General features: G+C 39.4%; 2 protein-coding genes across 10 annotated transcripts; both read left to right on the top strand.

Annotated features, from left to right (window-relative positions):
- Positions 1-214: 214 nt before the first annotated feature.
- LOC106647556 (uncharacterized) lies at positions 215-2,324 on the top strand. Its single transcript, XM_014364006.2, has 2 exons — positions 215-845; positions 1,206-2,324. The coding sequence occupies exons 1-2, from the start codon at positions 829-831 to the stop codon at positions 1,546-1,548; spliced, it is 360 nt and encodes a 119-aa protein (XP_014219492.1). The 5' UTR covers positions 215-828; the 3' UTR covers positions 1,549-2,324.
- A 2,402-nt stretch (positions 2,325-4,726) lies between these two features.
- LOC106647606 (uncharacterized) lies at positions 4,727-24,052 on the top strand. Of its 9 annotated transcripts, none has more exons than XM_089588625.1 (11): positions 4,727-4,804; positions 4,949-5,183; positions 9,121-9,612; positions 18,919-19,433; positions 19,557-20,178; positions 20,543-20,590; positions 21,486-21,658; positions 21,793-21,847; positions 21,932-21,949; positions 22,041-22,301; positions 22,592-24,052. In XM_089588625.1, the coding sequence occupies exons 4-11, from the start codon at positions 18,961-18,963 to the stop codon at positions 22,832-22,834; spliced, it is 1,893 nt and encodes a 630-aa protein (XP_089444751.1). In that variant the 5' UTR covers positions 4,727-4,804; positions 4,949-5,183; positions 9,121-9,612; positions 18,919-18,960; the 3' UTR covers positions 22,835-24,052. The 9 variants fall into 9 exon arrangements, with proteins under 9 accessions (XP_089444751.1, XP_089444748.1, XP_089444750.1 ...); XM_089588622.1 differs by lacking the exon at positions 4,727-4,804 and adding an exon at positions 9,761-9,992 and having other exon boundaries at positions 4,814-5,183; XM_089588624.1 differs by lacking the exon at positions 4,727-4,804 and adding an exon at positions 9,761-9,992 and having other exon boundaries at positions 4,814-5,183; positions 9,121-9,617.
- The last annotated feature ends 686 nt before the right edge of the window (positions 24,053-24,738 follow it).

The raw sequence follows: 24,738 nt of genomic DNA, 5'->3' as shown, positions 1-24,738 counted from the left end.
TGAGAGAAAAAAAGACTACCGTGGTCAGTAAGCCATTTGGTGTAAGTCAGACAGATCAGCTCTCACCATCACACTAAAATTATTAACTTTTATAAAAAAAGGGGCCGACGTGCACCCGTGCACCGATGCACTCTGTCACATCTTTTACTCGTCTCACGTATTTATGTGTTATATATGTAAAACACGCATTGAAAAAAACACCCGTCGCTCGTCGCCCTCATCGGCTGCTGTGTTTACACGCGTCCAATAAGATCCGACTTTCCCAATTAATAATAATCATACCTACTTATTTGCCAAATGTGCGTATGTTAAGTTTAAAAGTTGGTCGATCGCCCGTGTGCTGTACTGCAGTGACTCCAGCTAGTCTCACTTTGTTTCTTCGTGCTCTGAGGTCGCTCAGAGTATCTGCATGATCTAATTGTGGCTCCGAGTTCTGAGCCCCTGCTTGCTCTGACAGGATGGAAAAGTCAGACAGCTGCTGCACACTACTGACTGCCTCACCTGTGCATCAATACATATACTTGCTGTAACTTCGTGTGTCCAGCTTAATCAACCAACGCTCCAAGCGATAAGTGAGAAATTTCAAGGACACCACTTTCGAAAAACCGAAGCTGGAACAGAGATGAGCAAAAGGTGTAGAAAAGCCCTTGGTTTGAAGGAGGCCACTGTCAGGTGAAAAGACAGCCAGGCTTTATTAAGTATTTCGCTGCCCATTGGTGAGGTCTTGTGTTGTGTGTGTTGTGGACAAAAAAAAAGAAAAATCCTCTTTTTATCTTGTCGTGCCGTTGCTGTGATTTCTTCTGCTGTTCCTGTTAAAAATTTTTGAAGATGACTCAGGCCAACAGGTTAGTTTTTTTTTTTTTTTTTTTTTTTTTTTTTTCGTCTTTTAAATGTCATGTAAGCAAGGCACCTACTTATAGAAGTGTGTTTCCTTTATTACGTGATAGTTATCTTTTATTCGAAAATTCTTGGCTTGGATTATTTTTATCATTTTTTTATTTTGGGGGCTTCTTTGTTTCATATTTTACAAGAGGGACTTTAAAAATAAACTCTAGCTCCTATTAAAACGCGTAGTGTTGTAATCTCTCCTGTGTGTATGTTGACATCTTTTGAAGGCAGTATTTTTTTTTTATTTTGGCAAAATAGACGAAACACACTCTTTATCTTTTCAAAATGTAAATACTAAGAACAGTTCAATTTGACAGAAAACGCGGACGTGACATGGAAGAGGAAAATGGTGAATTCATGCCTCTGAGCAAAAGGATAAACAATCTTCATTTAAATAATTTGCAAGGAGGTGGACAAGAAAATTTATCAGAAAATATGGAATCTCACTGGGGGAATCAAAATTTTGCCCCATCACCAAATCATTCTGAACCATCTCAAGGATCATCATCCTGTGATGGCTATAGCTCCAGTCAAAGTAGCTACTCTGTTGAGTACAGGCCAGAACTTAGTGCCAGTGAAAATCCTTACTATTACGAAAATAACAAACTTTTGTACAATTTGCACATGGAACGAATGCAGAGAACAGATAATCATTTTTAGAAATTTTTTGAATTTTGGCATGGTATGAATGTCTCATGTTATGTATGATTGTTCTGTTGTGTAGTCACTTTGGATTTTTCTAAGTGCAACTAAAATTGTACTTGAAATTAATGGTGCCGAACATTGCTTGGATAATCACTTGGCTGTGCAAGCTTGAACCCAATGTTACCTAGTGGTGATACGATTAGATCGAGTTACTAATTTGGACATGACAAGCGTACAGTCATCAAGAACGAGTTCGATGCTTAAGTCAACTGTATACCGAAATGTTATTGAAAGTGCTTCTAACAAACTAACAATACCATACCGTAATGCAGCATTGCTTAAAATTAATTTACAGAGTTTAATGAATGAATTGAGGATTCCGTTGTTATCTATATTGTCGCTTTAAACGGTCGATTTGAATTTATGAAAATTTAGATTTGTAACTGTTGTTAAGACCATCAAAAAATCAAAATGTTATTGAAACGTAATTGAAAATTTTGTATTTTACGTGTATTTATAGAATTTTTTGTCATCAGCTTAAATTTTTGAAGCTTGATAACATAATTTTATAAGTTTTTGGATTATTTTTGAAAATGTATTATATTAATGCTGTACATTATTTTTGTTGGACAAAGATAATCCATAAAAATACTAGATTTTTTGTTTCATTAAAATCCAGCGCGATCATTGTTAAGTATTTGATGTTGCGTTATTCAACGTGACGTGACTTGAATAAAGTACAAGCTCATTTATTGAGCCAGTGATGAATCGCTTTTTATTAATATATATATATATGTGTAAATATATATATATATATATATATATATATATATACACGTAAAGAATAAAAACATATTGATCAATGTATTGTGGAAAAATGCACAAATCATTCCGTCACACTTTGTTTTGAGGCAGTACAATCACAATATTTGGAAGGTTACTACAACATTAAAGTCATTTTACCGAAGGTACATCGACATTGTGGAGATAAATTTTCTGTGCATTTATTTTTCAAATGTATTGCCAATAAATCAATAAAAATAGATAATTCGAACTGATGATGGAAGTAACAAGCAATAACAATTGAAGATCATGCATTCGATTTATTGTAAATTTAAAAAAAAACTCTAGCTACTTTAAAATAAAATTATTTGTATCATATACAGTGTGTATAAGTCAATAATAATATTTGAACTCATCACACATGAAACTAAATAATATTGTAAATAAATTTGCGATAAAAATAAATGGCTCAAAACTAAACGAAATTGTATGAAAATTATTTTACAAGAAATAATATTTTTATTGAAAACAACGTTTTAATTGTTAAAGTGGTAGAAAAAGTGGTTGTCGATTATTAGGTACGTGTTTTTTTGTAATCGGTTGGTCGGTCGATCCTTCTGATTTCTCTAGCACGTATACATGTATACAGAGTGAATATAATATGTACTTTCTTAATTTAAAGAATACCTAATAAGCCCAGAGAAAAATAGAGTCTCGTTCCAGGTAATTTGAATTTTGCCGCTAAAAACATCGATCCATCGAAGATCGCAAAATTTGAAATGATCTCACGAAATCAGAGATCTGCTCGCCGAAAAAAAAAAAATCATGTCAGGACGAATACGCGCGCGCATTGACCTGCACTGACCAAAAATTCGCACATCTGCATGTTCACAAGTCCCTGCACCTATTATTTGTACCTTAATGAAGACATCTGCAACTATCTGATCCAGCATGTGCTGCCACCACGTTGATCTGCAGTCGTCGCATTACAGTTTGGAAGCTAAGGCTCGAGGATTATTGTTGAAGAAAAAAAATGTTCCAAGAAAGCTTAGTAAAACAAAACGAACGAAGAAGCAGCAGAGGGGCAACCGTTTCATTAGGAGAAAAGGGCCAATAAGGAACAAGGAAAGCACAAAGTAGGATACACCGCCCGACGCCGCCTATTTGGAACGAAAAAGGTATTATTACCTACCTATTACACTTTTACATTTATATCGTAAGTGTATATAATACATAACTCATAAATGAGCGCGTAGTGAAGGAAAACGAGGAAGAGCTACACGCTCTCGAAAAACTCTATCAGTCGTTCTCTGTCGGGCTTTTATTGAGAGCAATGAACTAAAAAAATAAGCCGACTTTTTACGCTGCGTAAGAAAGTACACGCTTGCAATCGTAGGTCATCGGGCCTCCTAGAATTAAGACCCAGGAAGAGGAGAATATGAATACACTGTCATGGATCATTGCGCTAAGGGAGAGAATACGTGTACATACATATACTCGCATATACTATTATGCCATTTCCTATAATTGTGCACCCGCACATTTTTTGCTTTAGCGCGTTTAATCCGAAATTGAGCGCATGCGTCTCTGTTGTACTATTTACAATAGTACACAGGGCACACCTTCATATTTATACCTACATTTAGATGTGTAGGTATGCATTTTATCTATCTTGCTTGCTCATCATCGTGAATTATATATTCTCGTATTCGTTCAGCGTCCATCAAGGGGTAATCAATAATTTTATGCATACATGTAATATTGATAGGTAGTCTGCACAGTAGCAGAGGTCATAGAGGTTTAATGATCAAAAAATTTATTGGATGAATATTGTTTGAAAATGTTTCTTGGTAAGTAAATGCATAAACGAGTTATACTGATCAACACCGTTATTTTCCAATATATACTGCATTAGTATAAACATTTTTTAATTTAAAAAAGTTACCTACTTCAGTAGTAACAGTACTTGTACACATTAAATATTTTTAATAATAAAAAAAAAAAAAAAAAAACAATCAGTGCTAGATACTACTTGATTATAACTAATACAGTTATTTCACACGAATATGAAAACTTGCCTCTTGCAAACCAAACAATGAATAATAAAGCATTTAACTTGAATAAAATAAAAAAAGTTTGTTAGTCTAGTTAGTCTGCATGTAAAAAAAAAAGATTAGGTCAAATATCTGAGTAATTCTTGAAAGATATTCTGGAAAAAAAGGAATATATATAAGAGGACGTTGTACCCCACGTAAAAAATTCTCTGCTCTCGAATCCTTTCGATGCACCTTGTCATGAGTACCGTTAGTCCCCAGCCGGAGTCCGGAGAAAAATAAAATAAGCGCGCGCCCACCGGCCGCGGCCCGCAGAGCAAGAGAGAGAGAGCGACAGCTTGAGGCATGCGCAGTGCAAACGCGGCAGTAGGCGTCCTCATCTACGGTAGCGGAGAGATGTGTTAACATTGCTCAGAAGAGCCGAGCTCGTCGAGGTAAACGTACCGTATTTATGTCATTTTTTAACGTGTATTGTTCTTTTCATTCTTTACAAACCAAGTGTTTCAATGATCAAGTGATAAGTACAGTATACCTATCAAAAAAAAACTTAAAGCACGTTTTTCACCCCCTAATGTTAGAAGGAGTAGACCGGAACAACGTCAGGAAATAGAAAAAAGAGTGGAAGTAACTGGTTTAGTCGCAGCCTGCAGAGACGAAAGAGAGGGAGCAGTTTAAGAAAACGAAAGGTTTTGCTGGTGGTGGGAGCGATCGGTGGTTCAACGTAAAGTTTTTCGGAGCAAGCTTACCCTCGAAGAGGAAAGCACAGTTAGATGAACAATTGATGAAGAGGAAAGGAAAACAGTACAAACTCAGGTAAGCGTCTAATAAATTTTGCCGCCCTTTTTTAGGTTAGGTTGTAAGTTTGTGTGTGTATGTGTGTGCGATAGTGCGCGCGAGCATCCATCCACAGTATAAAAAAAAGAAACATCAACCCTTCGGTGGCAAAGAAAAATTCTGTCTCACCCTTGCGGACACCGGCGCGCTTTTGACAGCAGCTGTACGCATCTCAGAGAAGAGATAGCTAGAAAACGTGTGGCGGCGGTGGTGGTGTGTGGGTCTATACGCGCAAAGTCCCCTTTGGTGGGGTAGCGGGTGGTGGTGGTTCCGCGGGAGAGAGAGAGAAGTGCAGCCGACGGATATATACGTATATATAACCGGACAGAGTGTCTCTTCATGCTTGGTTTTGGAGCAAAATATAGTTGAGAAGGAGAGAGGTCGTCCTGGTGGGGCTGTTACTTGACGGTGGTGGTGGTGGCGGCGGTGGTGGTGTACAACACACCTCTCCCGCGAGAGAGAACCGCCGCCACCGGGGGACCCCTCTGTTCCCGCCCTCTCTCTTTTCTCTGCATCCGTCGATTGACTGCTGCGTCTTCTCCCCTTCCTTGTTTACAGCCCCATACAAGGGGGGCTAAACCTCGACAGCTTTTCTGCTTTATACACACTTTCTTAGCTTCTATTAGTGTCCGTCTGTCAGTCTGTCTAGTTGTCTGCGTAGGGGTTCACATTTGACTCCGATGAAGCTGGCAGACGAATATTTCATATTGTGATTTCATATCCACTTAAAAAATATCAAAAGCTTCCCCGACACTAATAAATATGTTTTGTAAAGTTAGTTTCAAGTTTATTATGTGCTATCCGTCTTTCGAGGTTGAAGTATTATTTACTCATACGCGAGGTTGCAGTGGTGTGGAGTGCAGTCGTTGTCCAATATGGACACCAAGAAGAACGCTGCTGTCTGTAGTCACGCCTATTTCCTCGGCTTGCGGGTACCAGCTGCAGCAGCAGCTTTTATACATAGAGAGATCTTGTTCTTTTTCTGTTAACGTATGCCTGTGAATTTCTATAGTGTCAGTTTGTCTAGTTAGCATAACTGGGAGGTTTCGTATGTCGAAGATTAAAATTGCAGCGTCAAGCATCCATCGGTTCAACATGTTCTGTTCTTTATATTCGAAAGTTTCTGCAGAGAGTCTTGAGTTGCACTTTTGTGGCACAATAAAGTGACAATAGGTAGCAGAGAATGTAATAAAAAAATTAGCTGCTAATTTTTTGAAACTTAAATTAGTAAGTAGCTTCGTAACTCACGATCTCATTTTCCCTTTTGAAATTAAATTCTAGTCGCAATAAAATGGATCCCACATTTGTCTGCAAAAGTGCTTTATCTCGTGACTTCATCCATTTATATGTCAAGCTACTTTGCCGATTTATTTCAATAATTTTTGAGCCTCGTTTCGAACAAAGTGTACGGTCTCCCTCGCGTACAATATCTCCATTTTTCCAGATTCCATTTTAAATCCTAGTGCACGAGGCCAGCCTTTTATTTTACCTCTTACAATATTACCTGTGATTCTGGATACGCATGTCTCTTGAGATTATCACAATTCCACTTTTTAGTCTACATTTTTATGGATTTTTTTCATGCATAATATAATAATATACGTATACACACATACGTACGCGCAGTTTTTGGATGGCTTCCGCTGATGCGTTTGCCTCTCTCGTTTGTGCCCCGCTGGCGCTCTGTGGGGACCTTTTTTACTCCAGCTCATGCTTCAAAATACGATTCCTAAAAAGGTTCTCAAACCTTGAAAAGTTTGAATGCCTAAGTATACCTTTCTTGTTCTCTGTTCACTCGCCTTGTTACGCTCTTTAGAGGTAAAAAAGCTCATTGTTCGATTCGTGGAATAGTTTAAAAGGGGCTCTTAATACGCTAGCAGCTTTGTAAACTAAAATATATAATACTTTTATGACGTATGTACATATGTACCGGATGGCACTTGGGCAGAGTGCATCGGCATCTGTATAGTTCTATATTATAGGCATGTATTCAACGTTGACGAGGGTTCGTTGCACGCCCACTAATAAATCTAATGCACATAGATACTAGATGCTGGATAGCTCTACACCTTATAAAAAATACAGACACTTGGTAACCAAAGAACTTCCTGAGCCCCATTGCAAGCTTGGAATTTCAAACTGGAAAATCGTGTGATTTCGAAATCATAAGTAAGTATGCGTGTTAGTACGTGGGTTAAGTCGGCTTATATGTATAGTCGAAACTAACGTGCACGCAGAGTAGAAAGTTGAAAGTTTTGGTTTTCATTGCCGCACCGACAAACGACCTTATAAGAATTTTCACTAATCGAGAGAGTTGATTAAATAAGGTCAACAGTAAAATAAGACATCTCTCTACCTCATCTAATTGACCGAGTAGATGAAAATATTCATTCACTCAGTTAAGACATTATTTGTCTCGTTTTATTCAAGAAATACGATACAAGTTACAAGTGAGATACACGGTAACGCTATATCTTGTTTCTTTGTTTGCTGGGACGTGACAAATGATTTTTGACCCATTTTTGCCCCGTTTGAAACTAATCGCACCCGAGCGAATATTTGACTACATCAATAATTATTATTAAAATGAAATATAATCTGAATATATTGCACTGGAACATTCTTTCTAACGAGCTGGAACACTAATTAACTGCTTTTAAAGCATTATGGTTGGATTGATAAAACACGTTTATCATTTTAACATTGCCTTAGTTTCAAAATTCGATTAATAACTGTACACATGTAAGTGTATTTTCACAGCTATGTTTCACGTGCCGATACTTTTTTTTCTTTTCTTCTTTTAATGAACTAAATAGTTTTGGATTTTCATTATTTTTGTATCCCTATGTCCTAATGTCTTAAGAGAACAACGAATCATCGAGTAAATGGCAAAGTTTAATGACGTAAACCAAATAATATTGTACATTCAGTTTTTCAGGAACGTTTAATCATTTGGGTACGTGTCTTTGCACATTTTTTAATGTTTAAAAAAATATATTCCTTTTTTATTAATTACTGAATTGCCGTCGACCGCCGCTACCAATCGGTTAATACTCATTTAGTCATGCGACGACGGTTGTCCTAAATTCAGCTACAAACAACATACACATGTATACGACAATCCGCTCTGCCTGCAAAAATGAATTTGACACGCTGTCTTGTTTTAAGTATCATCAGAAGAAAAATAAAAATCGGAGCATCCATATGAATGTACCCAAGGTATAACACTCGCTATGCCAGCTCAGCAGCCTTTCGAAGCGTAAAAAAACCTCGCAAGTAATAGTAAAAATCTATTCTTGCACTGCAGTGCAGCAGGTAAGCAGCCAACGACCCCAGAGCTGCACGGGGGCAAATAAACTTGCACACACGCAATCTTTTTTTTTTTTTTTTTTTATGCACACGTCTTTTGTAAAACCAAAAGCAGTGCCGAAAAGAAAAATACCTGCACGGTATAGGGTATGTATAGGTACGTAGGCACACTTAATGATGCGAAATACTGCAGCAACAATTTCTCATCGTGGGCCGCTAATACAGTTACTCCAAAACAATAAAATGCATGGCGTGTATAAGTATGTACTGTTACGTGCACACATATAAACATATATGTATATGATGAATAAAATGTAAGCAGCAGAAGCAGACGTTCTCCACGTATACATGGGTCTTTACACGCAAATAAGATAAGAGCAAGGAATAATGACTATCAACGAGAATGAGCAGAATAATGTATAAATTAATGTGCTCTATACATTTTTGAAAATATTATTCAGGCTGGCGGTCTGATATTTTCAAAAAGTACAGTACATTTATACATAATTCTGCTCATTCTCGTTGATAGTCATTATTCCTTGCTCTTATCGCAGTGTTATCCCGTTTGCGCGTAAGTTTCTATATGTATGATAAACATGTTATATAGGTATTTGTATCGTAGACGACGTTGACTCCGCCATGTTTTGCAATCACAAACATATACAGACACACGAATTCACTAGAGCAGCCGGCGCATGCGCACCTTTCCAATTTCTCATAGCCCATCTCTTTCGCACTCGCAGCCGGCCCCGTGTAATTCGTGCTCCGTTCTCACTCTTCTGCTGCAGTGACTGTTGTGTGTTGTATATTATATGCTCGAGAGACGATACGAGCAGACAGCAGCAGCGTTTCGGAGCAAGCATCAGAGAGGAAGACTGACTCTCGGAGAGAGACAGCCTAAATACTGCACGGCGTCGTTGTCGAGAGCAGGGAGAACGCGGTAGTTTCTCTTGGTTACTCTCTAGGAGCGCCACGTTCGCTTAGCACTTGTCACTCTCACCAGGAGTTGCCAACACCGTCCCGGAGGAGCTGTGCAAGCGCACAACAGTCGTTCACGTTGCGGATGCGACTCTTTTTCTTTTCAATGTCGCCATCGATGGTAACGTATGCACACACCAAATACATATTGCGTTCTTTATCTCTCTCTTTCTCTCTTTTTTTCCCTGCTTTTAACCATCACCACGGTCACACAATTTTACCTCTCTCTCTCCCCGAGAAATCAATGAAAATTTGCCTTATATTAACAGCTGCAGCTTCGAGGTCGGGCTGGCCTACTTTGTATAGTCTCGTGTGCGCGCTGGCGTGTGTGTGAACGTGTGTGTCTCGGCCAAGCGTGAATAACGTTGCGCGAACAACCATCAGGCGTTGAAGTGATCTCTTCGACGTGAAAAGCCGAAATATATAAATCTACAGCAGTGAGCAGACAAACCGCTTTCGTCTCCCCCACGGCCACGACTGCTTGTGCTTCTTCCTATATAGGTAGGGTATAGACATTGGGTAGGTACTGCATGTGCTCGTTTTCGTCTCCACCTCCTCCTCCCGCCCTCTCTCTCTCTCTTTCCCTATGTGAAATCGTGACGTGCCGCCCGCGCAGCCAGGCAGGGAGAGAGAACGCGTGTAGCCTCCCTCCTCGGGGCGCGGATGGATAAACTTGGGGGATCACCGATGCAGCGCCGTCAGAGTATATGTGGCACAGAGAGGCGGGCTGGAGGGCTCCCTTCTTTTTCTAGAATCTCTCTCGTGCCCCGCACTTTGCTCCTTCCCTGACAGCCTCTCTCCCATCCGCCCGCTCTCACTATCTGTGTGCCCTGCCCTGTCTGCCCCCCTACCCTTCGTTTTCCCACACTCCGTGTACGTGTGTCTTATTTCCTCTCTCTCTCTCTCTCGCTCTTCTCCCTCTCTATCTCTCTTTTGTGTTTTCTTTTGGGATGGATGGGTGGTTCCGATAGGCCGTGCAGCTGGGGTGGAAGTGGGTACCGCGCACTCTCATTTTAACATATACCCTTCCACTCTGTCTCGATGCTTGCGCTCTTCCTACAATCTACATACTACCCCTTTTTTTGCGGGACTTGGGTAAGAAATCTGTATAAACGTGCTGTATCGGGGTCCCTTGTACACGGGCCTAACGAAATTTCCAAAAAGTTATGCGTTAGCTTCGTAGGTGTGCATGACATACCGCAAAGTATAATGGCAAAAGGTGACACGCACGCAGAATAGAAGAGCAAACAGGAGAACTGTATAGTCGTGGCGTGACCGTATCGGGACGGTTTTTAAGACGGCACGGCCTTGCGCCACAGATCTGTGACTGTTGTACTTATACATCCATGCATGCCACACTTACCGTGTGCGCGCGCATACATCTACACCTTGGCATGATGTGATTACTTTACAGCAAGAAATATGTGCTACGTCATCAGATAATCGTTCATCGCCCAGAGCAAATTTTCTTTCAAATGATACAAGAATAATTTTTAATTTTTCGAGTTTATACATTTTTTTAATTACTTTCATTTGTTTATTCGTAGCTTCTAAGGATATTGATATTCATTTATTGGTGATGCAACGAATAGCAATGATCACGCGGTGGTATTACGTAACTGCGTTATATCGATTCATTTGTTTTGCCAGTCTCGCTTGCGTATACTTCATTCGGAAACTCGATCGATTTCTGTTGGTTTACAAAATTCGATCATGTATGCATTTCTTGACATGTAAATACTTGGATTATTCCTGCAGAAATACTCCATCATAATGTGGGACACTTGGCTTTGAAAGCAGAGTAAACAATTTTTGTGGTGGAATGCAAGGCTGTGAGGCTCCGAGCGCGTAACTTATTTTTATGAAATGACTCAAATGGATATTTTTGAGTACTATGTCCAATGCTACTTTTGTCCATGTACTAAAATAAATTGAAAGGTTTTTATAACAAAAATACAAAAGTTGTTTTCACCGTGATTCTTTGGAGTTAACATCCTACAGAGACTTTTTGTGATAACAATTCGTACACAAATTCATTCCAAGGTACGAACACATCGTGTTTTTTTTTTTTCTTTTTTGAATTCGTACTTTTAAAATTTTCGTTTACAACATTAAAGAGATTTTAAAAACAATGAGACAATCCAGAGTAAACAAGATGAGAAACAACCGGGGCGTTTCGTTCATATTTTCTCGTTTCAGGTTCTCTCTCACTCGTCGGTCTAGATTTGCTTGCCAAGTATAAGCCTCGTATATAGATCAACGTGTGCTCTAAAATGACGAGGAAAACTCTTGATGATTAATTTTTTCGTCTCGAGACAAACTCAACTTTTTCAACACGAAGAATGATTTGCCCGCCTAATCGAAACAACGTGACACAGTGACGCACAAACACTTGGAATGAATTTGTTCGAAGATGGTAAAAAAAAAAAAAAAAAACAAAGCCGGGTCGCTTAAACGCAACGCGCATCCGTGATGTGATGCAATATTGCTGTTGTCATTCGCCCTATACATATACCGACACCCGCTGAGCAAACCGTCCAGCGCGATCTGCACGCCAGGCGTCTACTGGCGCGAGCGCGGGCGGCCAGCCGGTCCTAGGAGGCATCAGCGGCCGCGGCTGCACCCACCGCGAGTTGCAAGCCGGGGGGTCGTCGACGTAGTCGTGGGATCGGAAACGGGAGGGGTCGAGGTGGAGAGAGAGAAGCCAGAGGGCAGGCAAGGGAGGGGGGATGGGGACCCTTGCAGGGACTCCACTGTATACATGTGTGTATGTACATATAACACAGGCGGCCGTGCACTTGCTCCACGCGATGGAAAGAAGGGGGCAGCTACGCGGCGAGGAGATGACAAGAGAGAGGGAGAGACGAGGGTGGGAACGTACGTAGCTGCAAAGTGCAAGAGAGAGAGAGAGAGAGAGAGTCTGCGAGGGGTGATGGTAAACGCGTGTGCCGTCGCTGATGTGCACCACGTGCAACTGGACTTGGGTGGAGGGGTAATCTTTGTCGTGAACTTGAAAACTTATTGGCAGGGCAGGCAGAGTGGAAACAACAAAGAGTGCACGAATTGTCACAGTTCCACGTTGTAAAGAGAGAAAGAACCGTTACCTTTTTGTGGGTGGTGGTGGTGGTGGTGGTGGTGGTACTTTCCCTTGAAAAGTGCTCATTGTTGATGCAAAGGGTGCAGACGTGCTAACAATTTCGTTTGCCCAAACTATACGACTTGGTCTGTGGATATGACCACGTGTACGTAGCCCATACATTGTATTGCTTGGTGCCCTAGTTTACATACATATATTTTTACATATTTGTTGTGTAGGAAGGAGATAAGGAATAAAGTTGGTGTCTGATGCAGCAAAGTAACGGTGTGAGAAAGAAATCTCGGGGTCATCAACTTTATTTTTTTTTAATATCCCATGTACAATGGTTTTCCAATAAAAGGATGTACAGCCAAGAGCTGAAAAAAAAAAGATATTCCCTGATGGGGATGAGCAGCGATATCCGTTTTAAGAGCGTGGGGCGCGAGGGATTCGAAGAGGAAGAATATAAAATTAAAGAGAACATGCAGCAAATGTAGCAGTTTGTAACGCGTAAACGAGAGAACTCGAGAAAAAACTCGATGACAAAAGAAATCGCGCTCACTCGAGAGTACAACATTATCATGTGGAGATACTCACGCGTGTCTATTATACGTGCTTTGGTTGCGCAAAGTATGCATACATACGTAACGTGTACTTACTTATACATTGCTCGTACTCTCTGTGTTGCGAGATACGCTAACGCTTCAATTTTGCGGGTATAACATGCATCCCATGAAATGATGTGCACAAAGTTGCATGTATACGGATGATAATAGATGATAATAAAATACTTGTAAACTTTGCTCTATGATTCTGCATGTAATAAGCCTATTGCTTATACCGTCTCCCATCATTTTTTAATTCATTTTTTTTACAATCTCATAAATAAATTTATTTCCTTACTTGAGTTTTTGATCAACAATAAATTTGAACGGAGTCGGTGTCGACTATTTACCCTTATTTTTGCTGTTTCGCTAATCACAACATATGGTTTTTTTTAATCAGATGTGTGCTGACTCAAAAAAAGCTCATTTAGTTGCCTTAAGAAGTTGCCGAATATCTGAAATAACAATTTTATGCTTTTCAATTTTATTGCATTATTTTCTTAGTAACTGTTTCAGTTGACGAAGATGGATCGTTTGTTGGTAAAATTAATTTTTTCTGCTGTTCTTATGATTGCCTGTAGAGTAAGTAGTTATTTTGAAAGAGAAGTATGTACCTCAAAAAAAGTACTAAAAAATTAAATATTTACTAACATACTGAAGCAATTATTTTCCTACTTCAGAATAGTGCAACTCTCAATATAATATATGGTAAGGTACCAGGTAAGATACCATGGTTCTTGTTATTATCAGATATTTGCTGACGTAAAAAAGCTCGTTTGGTTGCCTTAAGAAGTTACTAATCATCTGAAAAAACAATTTTATACTTTTCAATGTTATTTCATTATTTTTCAATTAACTGTTTCAGTTAATCAAGATGACATTATTTTTTTAATTCTATTGCTGCTGAAATATTTCTTTTTTTTTGTTTTTTTTTAAAATGTCGTTTTTTACTTCGATTTTTACATAATGCTTAAACTGAACTATTTTTAAATTTCAATTGTTTTTGTAATTTTTCGCTGTTTTAGGATATTTTATGTTAGAAAATCTGACCTCATAAAATTTTCTAAAAAGAATTATATTTTATCAAAACAAACAATTTGTGTAGGAGTGTGCAGGTACTATTTTGTTGGTGTACGTTTATTTATGTAAATAGTCCTATCACGTGACAAATAAAATTTTTCTCTTTGTCCTCAACATCCTAAATATGTAATTTTATTTAGAAATAATAAACGTAAAAAAACCATTTAATCGTTCAGATTACTTACTCCCTAACGTATGGTTATAAAGGCATCAGTAAGTATCTCTGCTCTCGCACTATCTACCGGATTTTCATTCAAAGGTTGAGTAATAAAAATGAATGAAAAAATAATGTGACATACAAAGACTATAGATTGTTAAAGTATATCAACGACTATTATTTATTAATTAATATAATCATAAGTTGTAAGTGTACGTATTACAATTAGTAGTGGGTTCCAAAAAGTATCAACGAGGGTCCGAAGTGCACCCACTCACTAGTATTCGAAGACTATAAATAACGTAAAATTTGCCGACCTTTGATGTTGAGGGTGCGGGCACATAAGTAATATAATATATGTATTAATATAAGCACAATAGCCCAAATTTGTTTGTCAAATAATCGCCCAACAACGTCGATAACACGTGAGTCTCTGCCGCATTCCACTTTCATTCATCGGCACCGTTGTGTGATCAACCCTCCCACCGTCGTAGCACCTCCACCACCGCCACCGCTGCCACCGAAATTCGTACCTATCATATCGTCTCTCGCCCGATTTTTCTCCTGTTTCGAGCAAGTACTTTTTTCCCTGCTACCGCTGCTTGTCTCTCATCCCCCTCTCTGGTAACCACCACCACCAGCTCTCCCTCCTCTTGCTACTACCGTGCCACAACCACCACCACCACCGCGGAGCCCCACAACTCGATCAGCAGGCAAACTGGGGATCCCTTGTGTCGAGTATACGTGTGTTAACCCCCTCTCCCCCACCCTGTGAGAAATACACACACCCCGTGCCACCACGAGCAAGCTTTACCAATTTCCTCTCTCTCTCTCTCTCTCTAGTCATTTATGTCCACCTCCTCCTACTCCGTGCTACACCTACGCCTCCTGCCACCGCTATCTCGGCGGCGTCAACCACTTCTCCCAAGCTCCGCTGCTCTTCCTACTCTCTTCTCTTCATCTTGTACAGGGATATCTTGCCACTCTTGCCTGCCGGTGCAGTATAGGTACCACTACTCGATACTTGCGAAAGAGAGCCGCAGAGCAACAAGAGTGGGGCTCCTCTCCCTACAGATGCACTTCCTCTCCCTCCCTTTGCTCTTTGGCTTTTCTCCCTTCTCTCTCTCTGATGCAGGTTCTCCTACTTCTTCTCAATCTCGGTTCATTGTGTGTACATTCATATAACTATATATTTATGCACAGGTACTCCACACCGGCTCTCTCTATATAATATATATTACATCTCAAGCTAACTCGTTTTCGTTCATTTCATTCGAATCGACTTGCACGTCGATCGGTTTAGTTTGTTTGTCGCAAGCTTTCGGAGCTTTTTGACGCCTCCAATATTCAATGATACACTCAATGTAGTTGTACATGTGCTAAAAAAAATTAAAACCCTACTCCGCTCGACTATCGAATATCTTCATACAATTCGATCCAAATTGTCTGCAAGCTTCCATCTCTCTTTGACCCTCTTGGCCGTACCGAGTACATAATAATTATATAGGGTATAGGTACGTACATATACATATATACATTAATTTGTATTTGAAAAATGATTAGGTGAATGATATTTACAGTGGAATATAATAATTATTATCGATCTTGCCGTCTACAAGCCCAACCTCTGGCGAGAGCTTTTTTTAGCTGCAAGCTGCATCTCCCGCCGGCTCCTTATTTCGCCAACTATATATATATATATATATATATATCTCCGTTTGGCTGCGGTCGCTATACTACCTCCCTCCTCCTGCGTCGGCCTATAACCCTCCCCATCCCCCCACAAGACCGGTCTCCCGTTCTCTGACTGGATTTCCGTATCCCCCGCACTTGCCACGCGTCGTCGCGCGAAACCCCTCGGGGTGGGGGCGGGGGTGGTGGTAGCAGCGGTGATTCTAGCAATGGTATAGGGCGGGGAGGGATATATATACATCCCTGATGGTGGTGCTCTACTTGAGAGAGAGAGACCTTCCGAGTCGCGGGTGGTGGTGGTATACCCGATACCTACCCACCACGTGACACCGGTGGTGTGGGCACTGCCTATAACAACACTGCGCTTGTACGTTGTACACATCCACCCCACCTCGACACTTTCTCTTTCCATCTCGTCTCGTCGCTTTGTATTACCTATACTCACATGCTTACGTCTCTTTTGACATTCGCCGATGCCGGGAGCCAGTGCTCATGGTTTCCTTTCTTTACTTACGTGGCGTGCGTTGCCAGTGGAAAATCTCTACTGCCCCAGGCAACGCGAGCTAAAATACCTCATTGTATCCGCGTCGAGAGAGTCAAATACTTTTTGCATCCCCACAGTACATTTTTAATCGTTATCGTAAATCTTAAGTTGAATTGATTTTTTTATTTATTTGTTACGATGGATACATACCTCCTTTTTTTTGTATCTATACATAGTTGTGGATGAAATTTAATAAATATTGTACAAAGAAAAAATGATAATCATGCTAACGTGCACGTTCTTTTGTTGTTACTATAGGATATCAGATCAGAGAGAAAAAAGAAAAGCCTGACGGGGGTGCGTAGCAAGCAGTGATCTGCTGTGCGGGTTTAAGGGTACCAAAGGGCATCCACCTGCTCGCGTCCGACCGACAAAGTATCGAAAGTATATAAGAAAAGACAAAAATCGAAAAAACCGAAAAAAAAAAAAAAAAAAAAAAAGTTACGTCATCGTTCAAGTTGTGTGTAATATAATATTGTAACCATCACTGGTGGCTATTAAAATCATGACAATTGCAATAAAGCTCTGACCAATCACCACACGAGTTGTTTCTTTGTAGCGGTAGTTGAAAAGAAAAAAAAAAACAGCCACAAACTTGGTTTAATCGATTTTGAACAATAAAAAATTAAAAAAAAAAAAAAAAAAAAAAAAATTCGTTATTATTCACGCACATTTCCACGGGACAGCCTACGGCGCATCATGGGGATCGAGCCCACGCCACCGGAGAGCACCGCGGTATCCCGCAAGCTCCTCGCGACCGCGAGACGCGGCCCCAAAAGCCGCGTTCACGCGGGGATACCCTGGCTTTTATACCGGCGTGTGACCCCCCCAAAGCGAGAATAGCCCCCCCCCCCGTTCCCTGTCCATGTGCTGACTACTCTCTGCTCCGATGTGCCCCCGCTTTGCTACGTCGCATCGAGAGAGAGAGAGAGAGAGAAGGCACGCGTGTAAGGGCATTTGCTGGCTGGCTGGCAGTGAGCCACACCGGGGGGATTTCCTCCTCTACTCTGCACCAGCTACTCTCTGACACGCGCGCGTATATACATACACATACACCTTCCTCCCTTCCTCTGCTCTGCCATATACCTACTACTCGGACTTTACTCTCTCTCTGCTGCTTCTTCTTCTCCCTCTCCCCCTACACAGTACACACAAACGCTCGCTACCCCACCCCTCTTATCCAACGGGGGTGGGGGGGGGACATCGGTCTGGCCTACCCTCTCTCGCCTGGCGCACACTTTTACTCTTGTCCCTTCCTTTTTTTTTTTCTCATCCCTTCTTTTCCTTTGTCACCTACCCCCCAACTCCCACCCACCCCCCCAGACTGATAAATTTAGGGGGTGTGCTCGTGTACTTCAGGGATATTACATGATAATATAATCTCGGGTGGGGAAACGAATTTTCGTTTCGTGCAACTGTTGTAATATGGAACTCGAGATCATACCGTACATCAATTGTTTCCGAGCACGTGGTGCAGTTGGCCGACTATTCGCTCCAGTTTATTGGCCTCTGTCGCAACTGGTGCAGGGCATATTAAGCAGATAAGCCATGCGGATGCTTTGAAATCTTTGTACTTGGTGACAAAGAGCTGACAATGTTTTTTTTTTTTGTTCACTGCCGTCGTATCATGACAGGCGTGCAACAGCCCCGCGGATAAGAGAATACTTACGCGTGTCACGTACAACGTGTCAGGGAGAGCGAAAGTTGTATAGTTGAAAAGAGAGAAAGATAATAAACATATGGGGGGGGGGCAGCTACTGTGCGCCGCGTGGGAGGAGGTGGTGGACGCGGCGCGCGAAAGGTGGTGGAGAGGAGAGAGAGAAAAAGTGAAAGAAAGGGATGGACGCGGAGAAACGCGCGGGCTAAGAAAGAAGTGGTGGAGGAGTGGGCGGTAGTGGTGGTGGTGGTGGTGGTGGTGGCGGTAACGCGAGAGAGGGCGCATATCAGCGGCACGCGGCAAACACCTATACCTATCAGCTGGTGCACGTGACGCGAACGAATGAGAATTCTTGGATGAATGAATTTGTATATAGGTATACCGGTAAATTGTGTACGTAAAAGCTGACCTTGGATTGCGCGAGTTTAAACGGATAGCGTTTACATGCAATCCAGCAATGTTTGAGTGTGCGTCGTATGTCGCTTTTTGCCCAAAAATGTAAATGAAAACTGCAAAATAAACACAAACACATATATTATGCAATCGTTGAAATAATTAAGTATTGTAATAACAGCTACAATTTATACTAATCTGTGCCTTTTGTTGATGATTGCAGGAGCGTTGATTGAAAGAGTAACCTTAGGAAATCGGCATTGAGATGAACTTCACCCCATTTACGGGCTTCACGACGGGCTCGCTGCCTACGGGGGCGGTTCACCAGTTCGCCACTGCAAAGTTCGCCCAAAATTTGCCGACGGGCGGCCAAGTAGTCGGGGTTATATCGAGCGGCGAGGGTGGTATCCACTACCTTCGGCCAGTCGACGCTAATGGTTTCACGGTAGCGACCCCGAGCGCCAACAATCACCAACAGCAGTTCATCACCCTGCCCATCACCGTCCCCGGCAAGGATGGTACCCAGCAGCAACAAACCGTGCAGATACAGGTCGTCAATCCCAATGTCAACCAGAGCGGCGAACAGCCCAAGTACCATCTAGCGCCCATATCGCTGAATCAACTCAATCAGATACCACAGGGTGCGGCCACCGTACTTACCGTCGCTTACAGCCAGCAGGGCAACGACAATGTACAGATACAGGTTCAGCCGCAGAACACCATCGCCACAACGCAAACGTGACTACTTTTTTTACAATTTAATTTTTTTTTTTTTTCCTTATATTTGCACAAATTATTAACAGTAATTTATGTCCTGTTCAACGCAATGTACAGAAAAGTAATCATATTTATTGTTGACAGAACTGAGCACACGACCCAGAGCACAGCGACGGCTACAACAACGGCTCAACAGACGATCCAGCAAACGGTCCAGCTGCCCGGAGCACCCGAGGGACTTACTGTTGTGGCGCAGATACCGCACGACATGATTCTACGCGAGAGCATCGAGGACACAAAAGATAACACGACGATAGAGACTGCTCACATAAAAACGGAGGCCGGCACGACGCCGGTCGCCCTTATAAAACGCGGTGGTACCAAGAACCAGGGTAACCAAAGTGGTGAGGAGTTTATTGCCTCGATGCCTGGCGCTTGGTCCACCAGTATTACTCCTGGTAACGTGGTGGCCGATTACCTGTCGAAATTATCCGCAAACACGCTCCAGAATTTCCTCAAGTTCTCCGCAGAAACGATAAAGCGCGAGTCTATGATCGAAACTAGCCCTCTAGGTGCCGATGGACTCGATGCCGCGGGAAATCCCACCAGCGATGGTCAGACTGTGCAGATCACAGTGGCCGGGGGTGAAACCGAGATCATACCCGATGTCATGGAAGAGGGGGGTGGAGAGCCGGGTGTCAAGCCCAAACGCAAGAAGAAGTACAAGAAAAAACCACCCAAGCCCAAGAAGCCTAAGCTTGGACAGGTGAGTTGACCAGAGGATAAAAATTGTAAAATGTTTGAGCAATATTGTGGAATAATTTTTTTTTTTTTTTTTTTTCCTTATTCGCCATTTGGCAAGCTGCTTTACCTCGTAAGCAAAGGCCCTTTTGAACCTTTTATTTATTTTCGTTTACATTTTCGTACACTATTTCTTTATTTGTCTTTTGATAATGACAAATTATTAGAGCATTTTCAAATACCTAAGGTTTTTCTGTTGAAAGTTCAAAATCTCGCAAGGAAAGACCTTACCTTTTTTTCATTTAGCCTCATGTGAGAAACACCAATTTTACAAAACAATTTTTCTCTTTTTTTTGTATTGACACATTCACACACTTGCGATGGTACAGATGAACTTCGCCGATCGCCCTCAAAACTCCAAAAGTAGACGTTTTAAGGTACAGCTGTGTTTTTTAAAAAGTACTTTTCTCATAACGCTTGTGTGATCGTCTTGAATCATCGTTAATTTTATGATTTTTTTTTCTTTTTTTTTCAATATCGTTTGGTTATTTTTTTGTTTAACTCACAAAGAGTTTTATATGGTCAGATTGTTTATTGGTATAACAATACACTGAGACTATGTAAACTTTTACTTTTGGGAGTTATGTTGAATACATAAAAAAAAATTATGGTATTTTGAAACAACAAAGTGCAACAATGTTTTTGTGCATTGTTTATTGACTTGAAACAATAAATTATTCATAGTCCAGTGGTTAAAATTATTACCGATTAGACAAACAAATTTCACGATTAGGCACATGAAAATTTGTTACACACATACAATGTAATTTGCCACTGCAATATATACAAGTCTTTTTTTTTTTTTTTTGTTATTTTGTTTTTTGTTTCTCTGCAGAGTATTAGTAAATATACAATTTCCTTGAATATTTTCTAAAATTATGATTGTTTTGTTTGTATGCAACACCTCGTTTTTTTGATTTCTGATTTTTAATATATAAATTGTTAGTTAATGAGCCAAATACAAATATAAATATAGACACATAAAATCTTTGAGTAATATAGCTTGAGAAATTACTTCACTTTATTTCCTCATTTGCTGGTTGATTCACCTCAGTGGCTTTCTCAAATACATGTATCCTAGTTATATTAGTGTATGCAAGTTCACTGATATGTTTTTCTCGTGCATCATTCACTCTCATTACTGGGAAATCTCGAAAGGAGCTTATTTTTTTTTTCCATTGTCATGAATTTCCATTGTGATCTCACAACAATTACTTAAGTGGTATCGTGTATTATTTATATTGAAACAAAACTACTAATTTAACACTTCAGGTGAATATAGTCACAGCTCTCGATGGTACCACGCTATATTGCTGTCCTGAGTGTAGCATGGCTTATCCGGAGATAGAACTGCTGGAGCAGCATTTGATCGGACACAAAATCGAGAGGCGCTTTATCTGCCACATCTGCGGCACAGGTCTTAAAAGAAAAGAACATTTAGAAAGGTATGTAACCAGTTTAAATATTACAACTATATATTAACAAGTGTAATTAATAAGTTTAATGACGAATAGCGTCAATATTAGAATTTCGATTTGTTTTACTTGAAAAATAATGTCATAATTTTGCGTTCTTTTAGGCACAAGCTGGGCCATAATCCTGAAAGGCCCCATCGGTGCCCCGTTTGCTCGAAGGTATTGTTTTTTAATCATATACCACCGCAACAATATTTTTGGCGATAAACAGTATTAATTAATTTACTCATTTTTTATTTTCAGGGTTTTAAAAGAAAAGAGGTATTATTTTAAAATCACTTATCACTGCAAACACTTTTTCCTCATTAATATTTTTATTAATTTATTAATTAACCAATATTCAACATTTTAGCATCTCAATTTACACTCTGTTATACATTCCGGCCACAAGACGGAAGTGTGTACCGAGTGCGGTAAAGCTTTTTATCGAAAGGATCATTTGAGAAAGCACTCAAAGTCGCATTTGGCCAAACGAGGGAAAGATCCTCTTGAAGGTAATGCGAGCGAAGTTCAGACTCAGCAGCAAGCAGTTCAAGTTGTTCAGCAGCAGCAAGCTGAGCATCAGCAGCAATCAAATAGTGTCCAGCCCGAGGTACAGCAGATACAAATACAAGTGAGTATTGAAATGAAATTTTCTACGTTTCATCTTATTTCCTTCCATCTTTCTTGCTTTTGGTTCATGCATTGCATCTCAATTATAAAAAAACGAAAGGTTAAAGTTTAAATTTTATCTTGACATCTAAGACTCGCAATGTTCTACATTTACGTTGTAAATATTTTTATGTTTGTAATTAAAACGCTATCTCTCACCCTATCTCTCTATTTTCACTTTTCTTGAATAAATGTTATACATTATCACATACTAACATTACGCTTTGTCATGATCCGCTCATGAAATTAAAGCGCGTCATGCAAATTTTTAAACCCCAGGTGGGTCAAGGCTCACAAGCGCAAATTCATCAGATCGCGGTTAGCGAAAACTCTGCCGTAGTCTTGCCTGCGGGCACAGACGCTAACACTCTAGCGTTGCTACAGCATCATCATCAGCAGCAGCAGCAGCAACATCAGCAACAACAACAACAGCAGCAACAACAACAACAACAGCAACAACAACAACAACAGCAGCAGCAGCAGCAACAACATTAGCATATGTGGGCTCACGTTTAACGACAATAGTTGAACTTAAATAGCCAAGAAAATGACTGATTTTCTAAAATCACATGCAAAGGGACTATGTGAGAGGAATGTAAAAAATACCTACGCAAGTTTCAGTGGCGTTGCTTATACCATGGAGTCTCAAATGTAATATAGAATTTTCCGGGATGAGAAAACTTGAAGGCTTGTTGCATACACAGAGAATATTTATTGTGACTTTGTTGAAAATTATTCAAATTTTTTCTGGTACTTTTTTTTTTTGTTGTTGAAAGCTAAGACAAGCTATAGAACATTTGTTTCTTATAATTTTCAAGCAAAGTTTTCACAAACCAAGCAACAACTTAGGACTTTTTTTTTTAATTTTTATTATTATTTGTTAAGAGACTTTTTGATATATTTAATAACGAATTAAAATTTGGTTTCTTTATCAACTGCACATGTATTTTTAGATGTAAAATACTGTTATATAATATTACTTATGAAGCCAAATGGATTAATTACTTAGACGACTCGAATAATACGGAAAAGTTGTAAAAAAAAATTATATAATAGCGTATAAGATGCTTGGGGAGCACGATTTTGCAAAGATCAGAAAGCTTAAAAATCTATTTGTATTCGGTATAGATGATATAAGAAATAATTTACACAAAGGGTGAAATGTTATAATTTAAATTTACTCATTTATATTCTCTGTATATTAATCATCGATAAAATAGATTTTGTATAGATATAAAAAGTTCATACATCGTGCTTATTTTTATGTATCTATATATTTAATAAAAACTGACAAAACCTGGAGGATGTAATATAATTGTTGCACCATAAGAAACATCATGGTTAGTTCATGATTTTTATTTTCCTATATTCTAGCTTTGTAGTTTTCTGCAACAAACATTATTTGAAATAATATGTAAAAATTGAATATTTTTCTTAAACGAAGAGACACGTTAGATGAAAAAAAAAATAACAATAATATAAATTCATAAGCATTTAATAGTATATAAGACCATTGTAAATGTTACTTTATACGAAATGTTTTACTGATTATAGTGATTTCAAAAAAATGACTTAATCATAATTTTGTTTTATTAATAATTTATAATCTATTTTTATATTCTTATATTTGCTTTATAGACAATATTCTTACCAATACAAATTCATTATACTACCATATTGTTAATAAATAAAAAAGCACAATTCTATATTTAATTTAGTATCAACTTTAATTTGAATCCACAATAGTTGCGATTCCCAACAAATTTTTTCATGCAGTTGCATGGTTAGAACTACTTTTAAAAAGAGAGTGTGTGTGTGTGTGCAATGTACCTTGAAAGAGATACTTTGCAACAATAGCGACAGTATTAACAGAGAATCTCTGGTATTAAGATATCTACCAGAAGGCACAATATAACGATTATTGAATCATCCAATTTCCACGGATAAGCACTCAAATGTGAATTTTTTTACAATTGGAATAATCTACTATAAGCGCGTTCAAGGAATACTTTGCATCATCCACGTACACACTAATTTTATATTTATTAGAAAACCATTGTTTATTAAGGGCAACAACAACTTTATATACCTTTTCTTGGCATTTAAAATCTAGACGTCATAAAATTAATGATTACTAATATTATTGGGATTAGTTCTATATTTTCCTACGTTTTGTCATATCGTAAATTTTAACTTCATACCGACAGAAAAATTTGAAATTGTACACTGTAATTTGAAATGAGTTTAAATTTTATCATAGTACTGCTATCAATTAAAAATGTCAACCAAAGTTAGAGACTTGAAAATGAAAAAATGAACTTTTTTACTACTTATATCTTTATAATCGTAATTATTAATGTATTTTGAGCCTTTCCTGCGTTCATGTTACATACTTTTTA

Source organism: Copidosoma floridanum, unplaced genomic scaffold (assembly GCF_036245765.1).
Source record: "Copidosoma floridanum isolate Cflo_tuat_1 unplaced genomic scaffold, Cflo_Japanese_pri ptg000007l, whole genome shotgun sequence".
Lineage (NCBI taxonomy): Eukaryota > Metazoa > Arthropoda > Insecta > Hymenoptera > Encyrtidae > Copidosoma > Copidosoma floridanum.
Note: the sequence above shows the minus strand (reverse complement) of the source record. Positions and strands in the feature narration are given on the sequence as shown.

Bases quoted from the DNA above. Each gene is read 5' to 3' on its own strand.
- LOC106647606 (XM_089588625.1), top strand. From the start codon at position 18,961: ATGAACTTCACCCCATTTACGGGCTTCACGACGGGCTCGCTGCCTACG. The intron at 20,591-21,485 runs GTACAGCTGTGT...TTAACACTTCAG, and splicing joins CCAAAAGTAGACGTTTTAAG to GTGAATATAGTCACAGCTCT. The intron at 22,302-22,591 runs GTGAGTATTGAA...ATGAAATTAAAG, and splicing joins TACAGCAGATACAAATACAA to CGCGTCATGCAAATTTTTAA.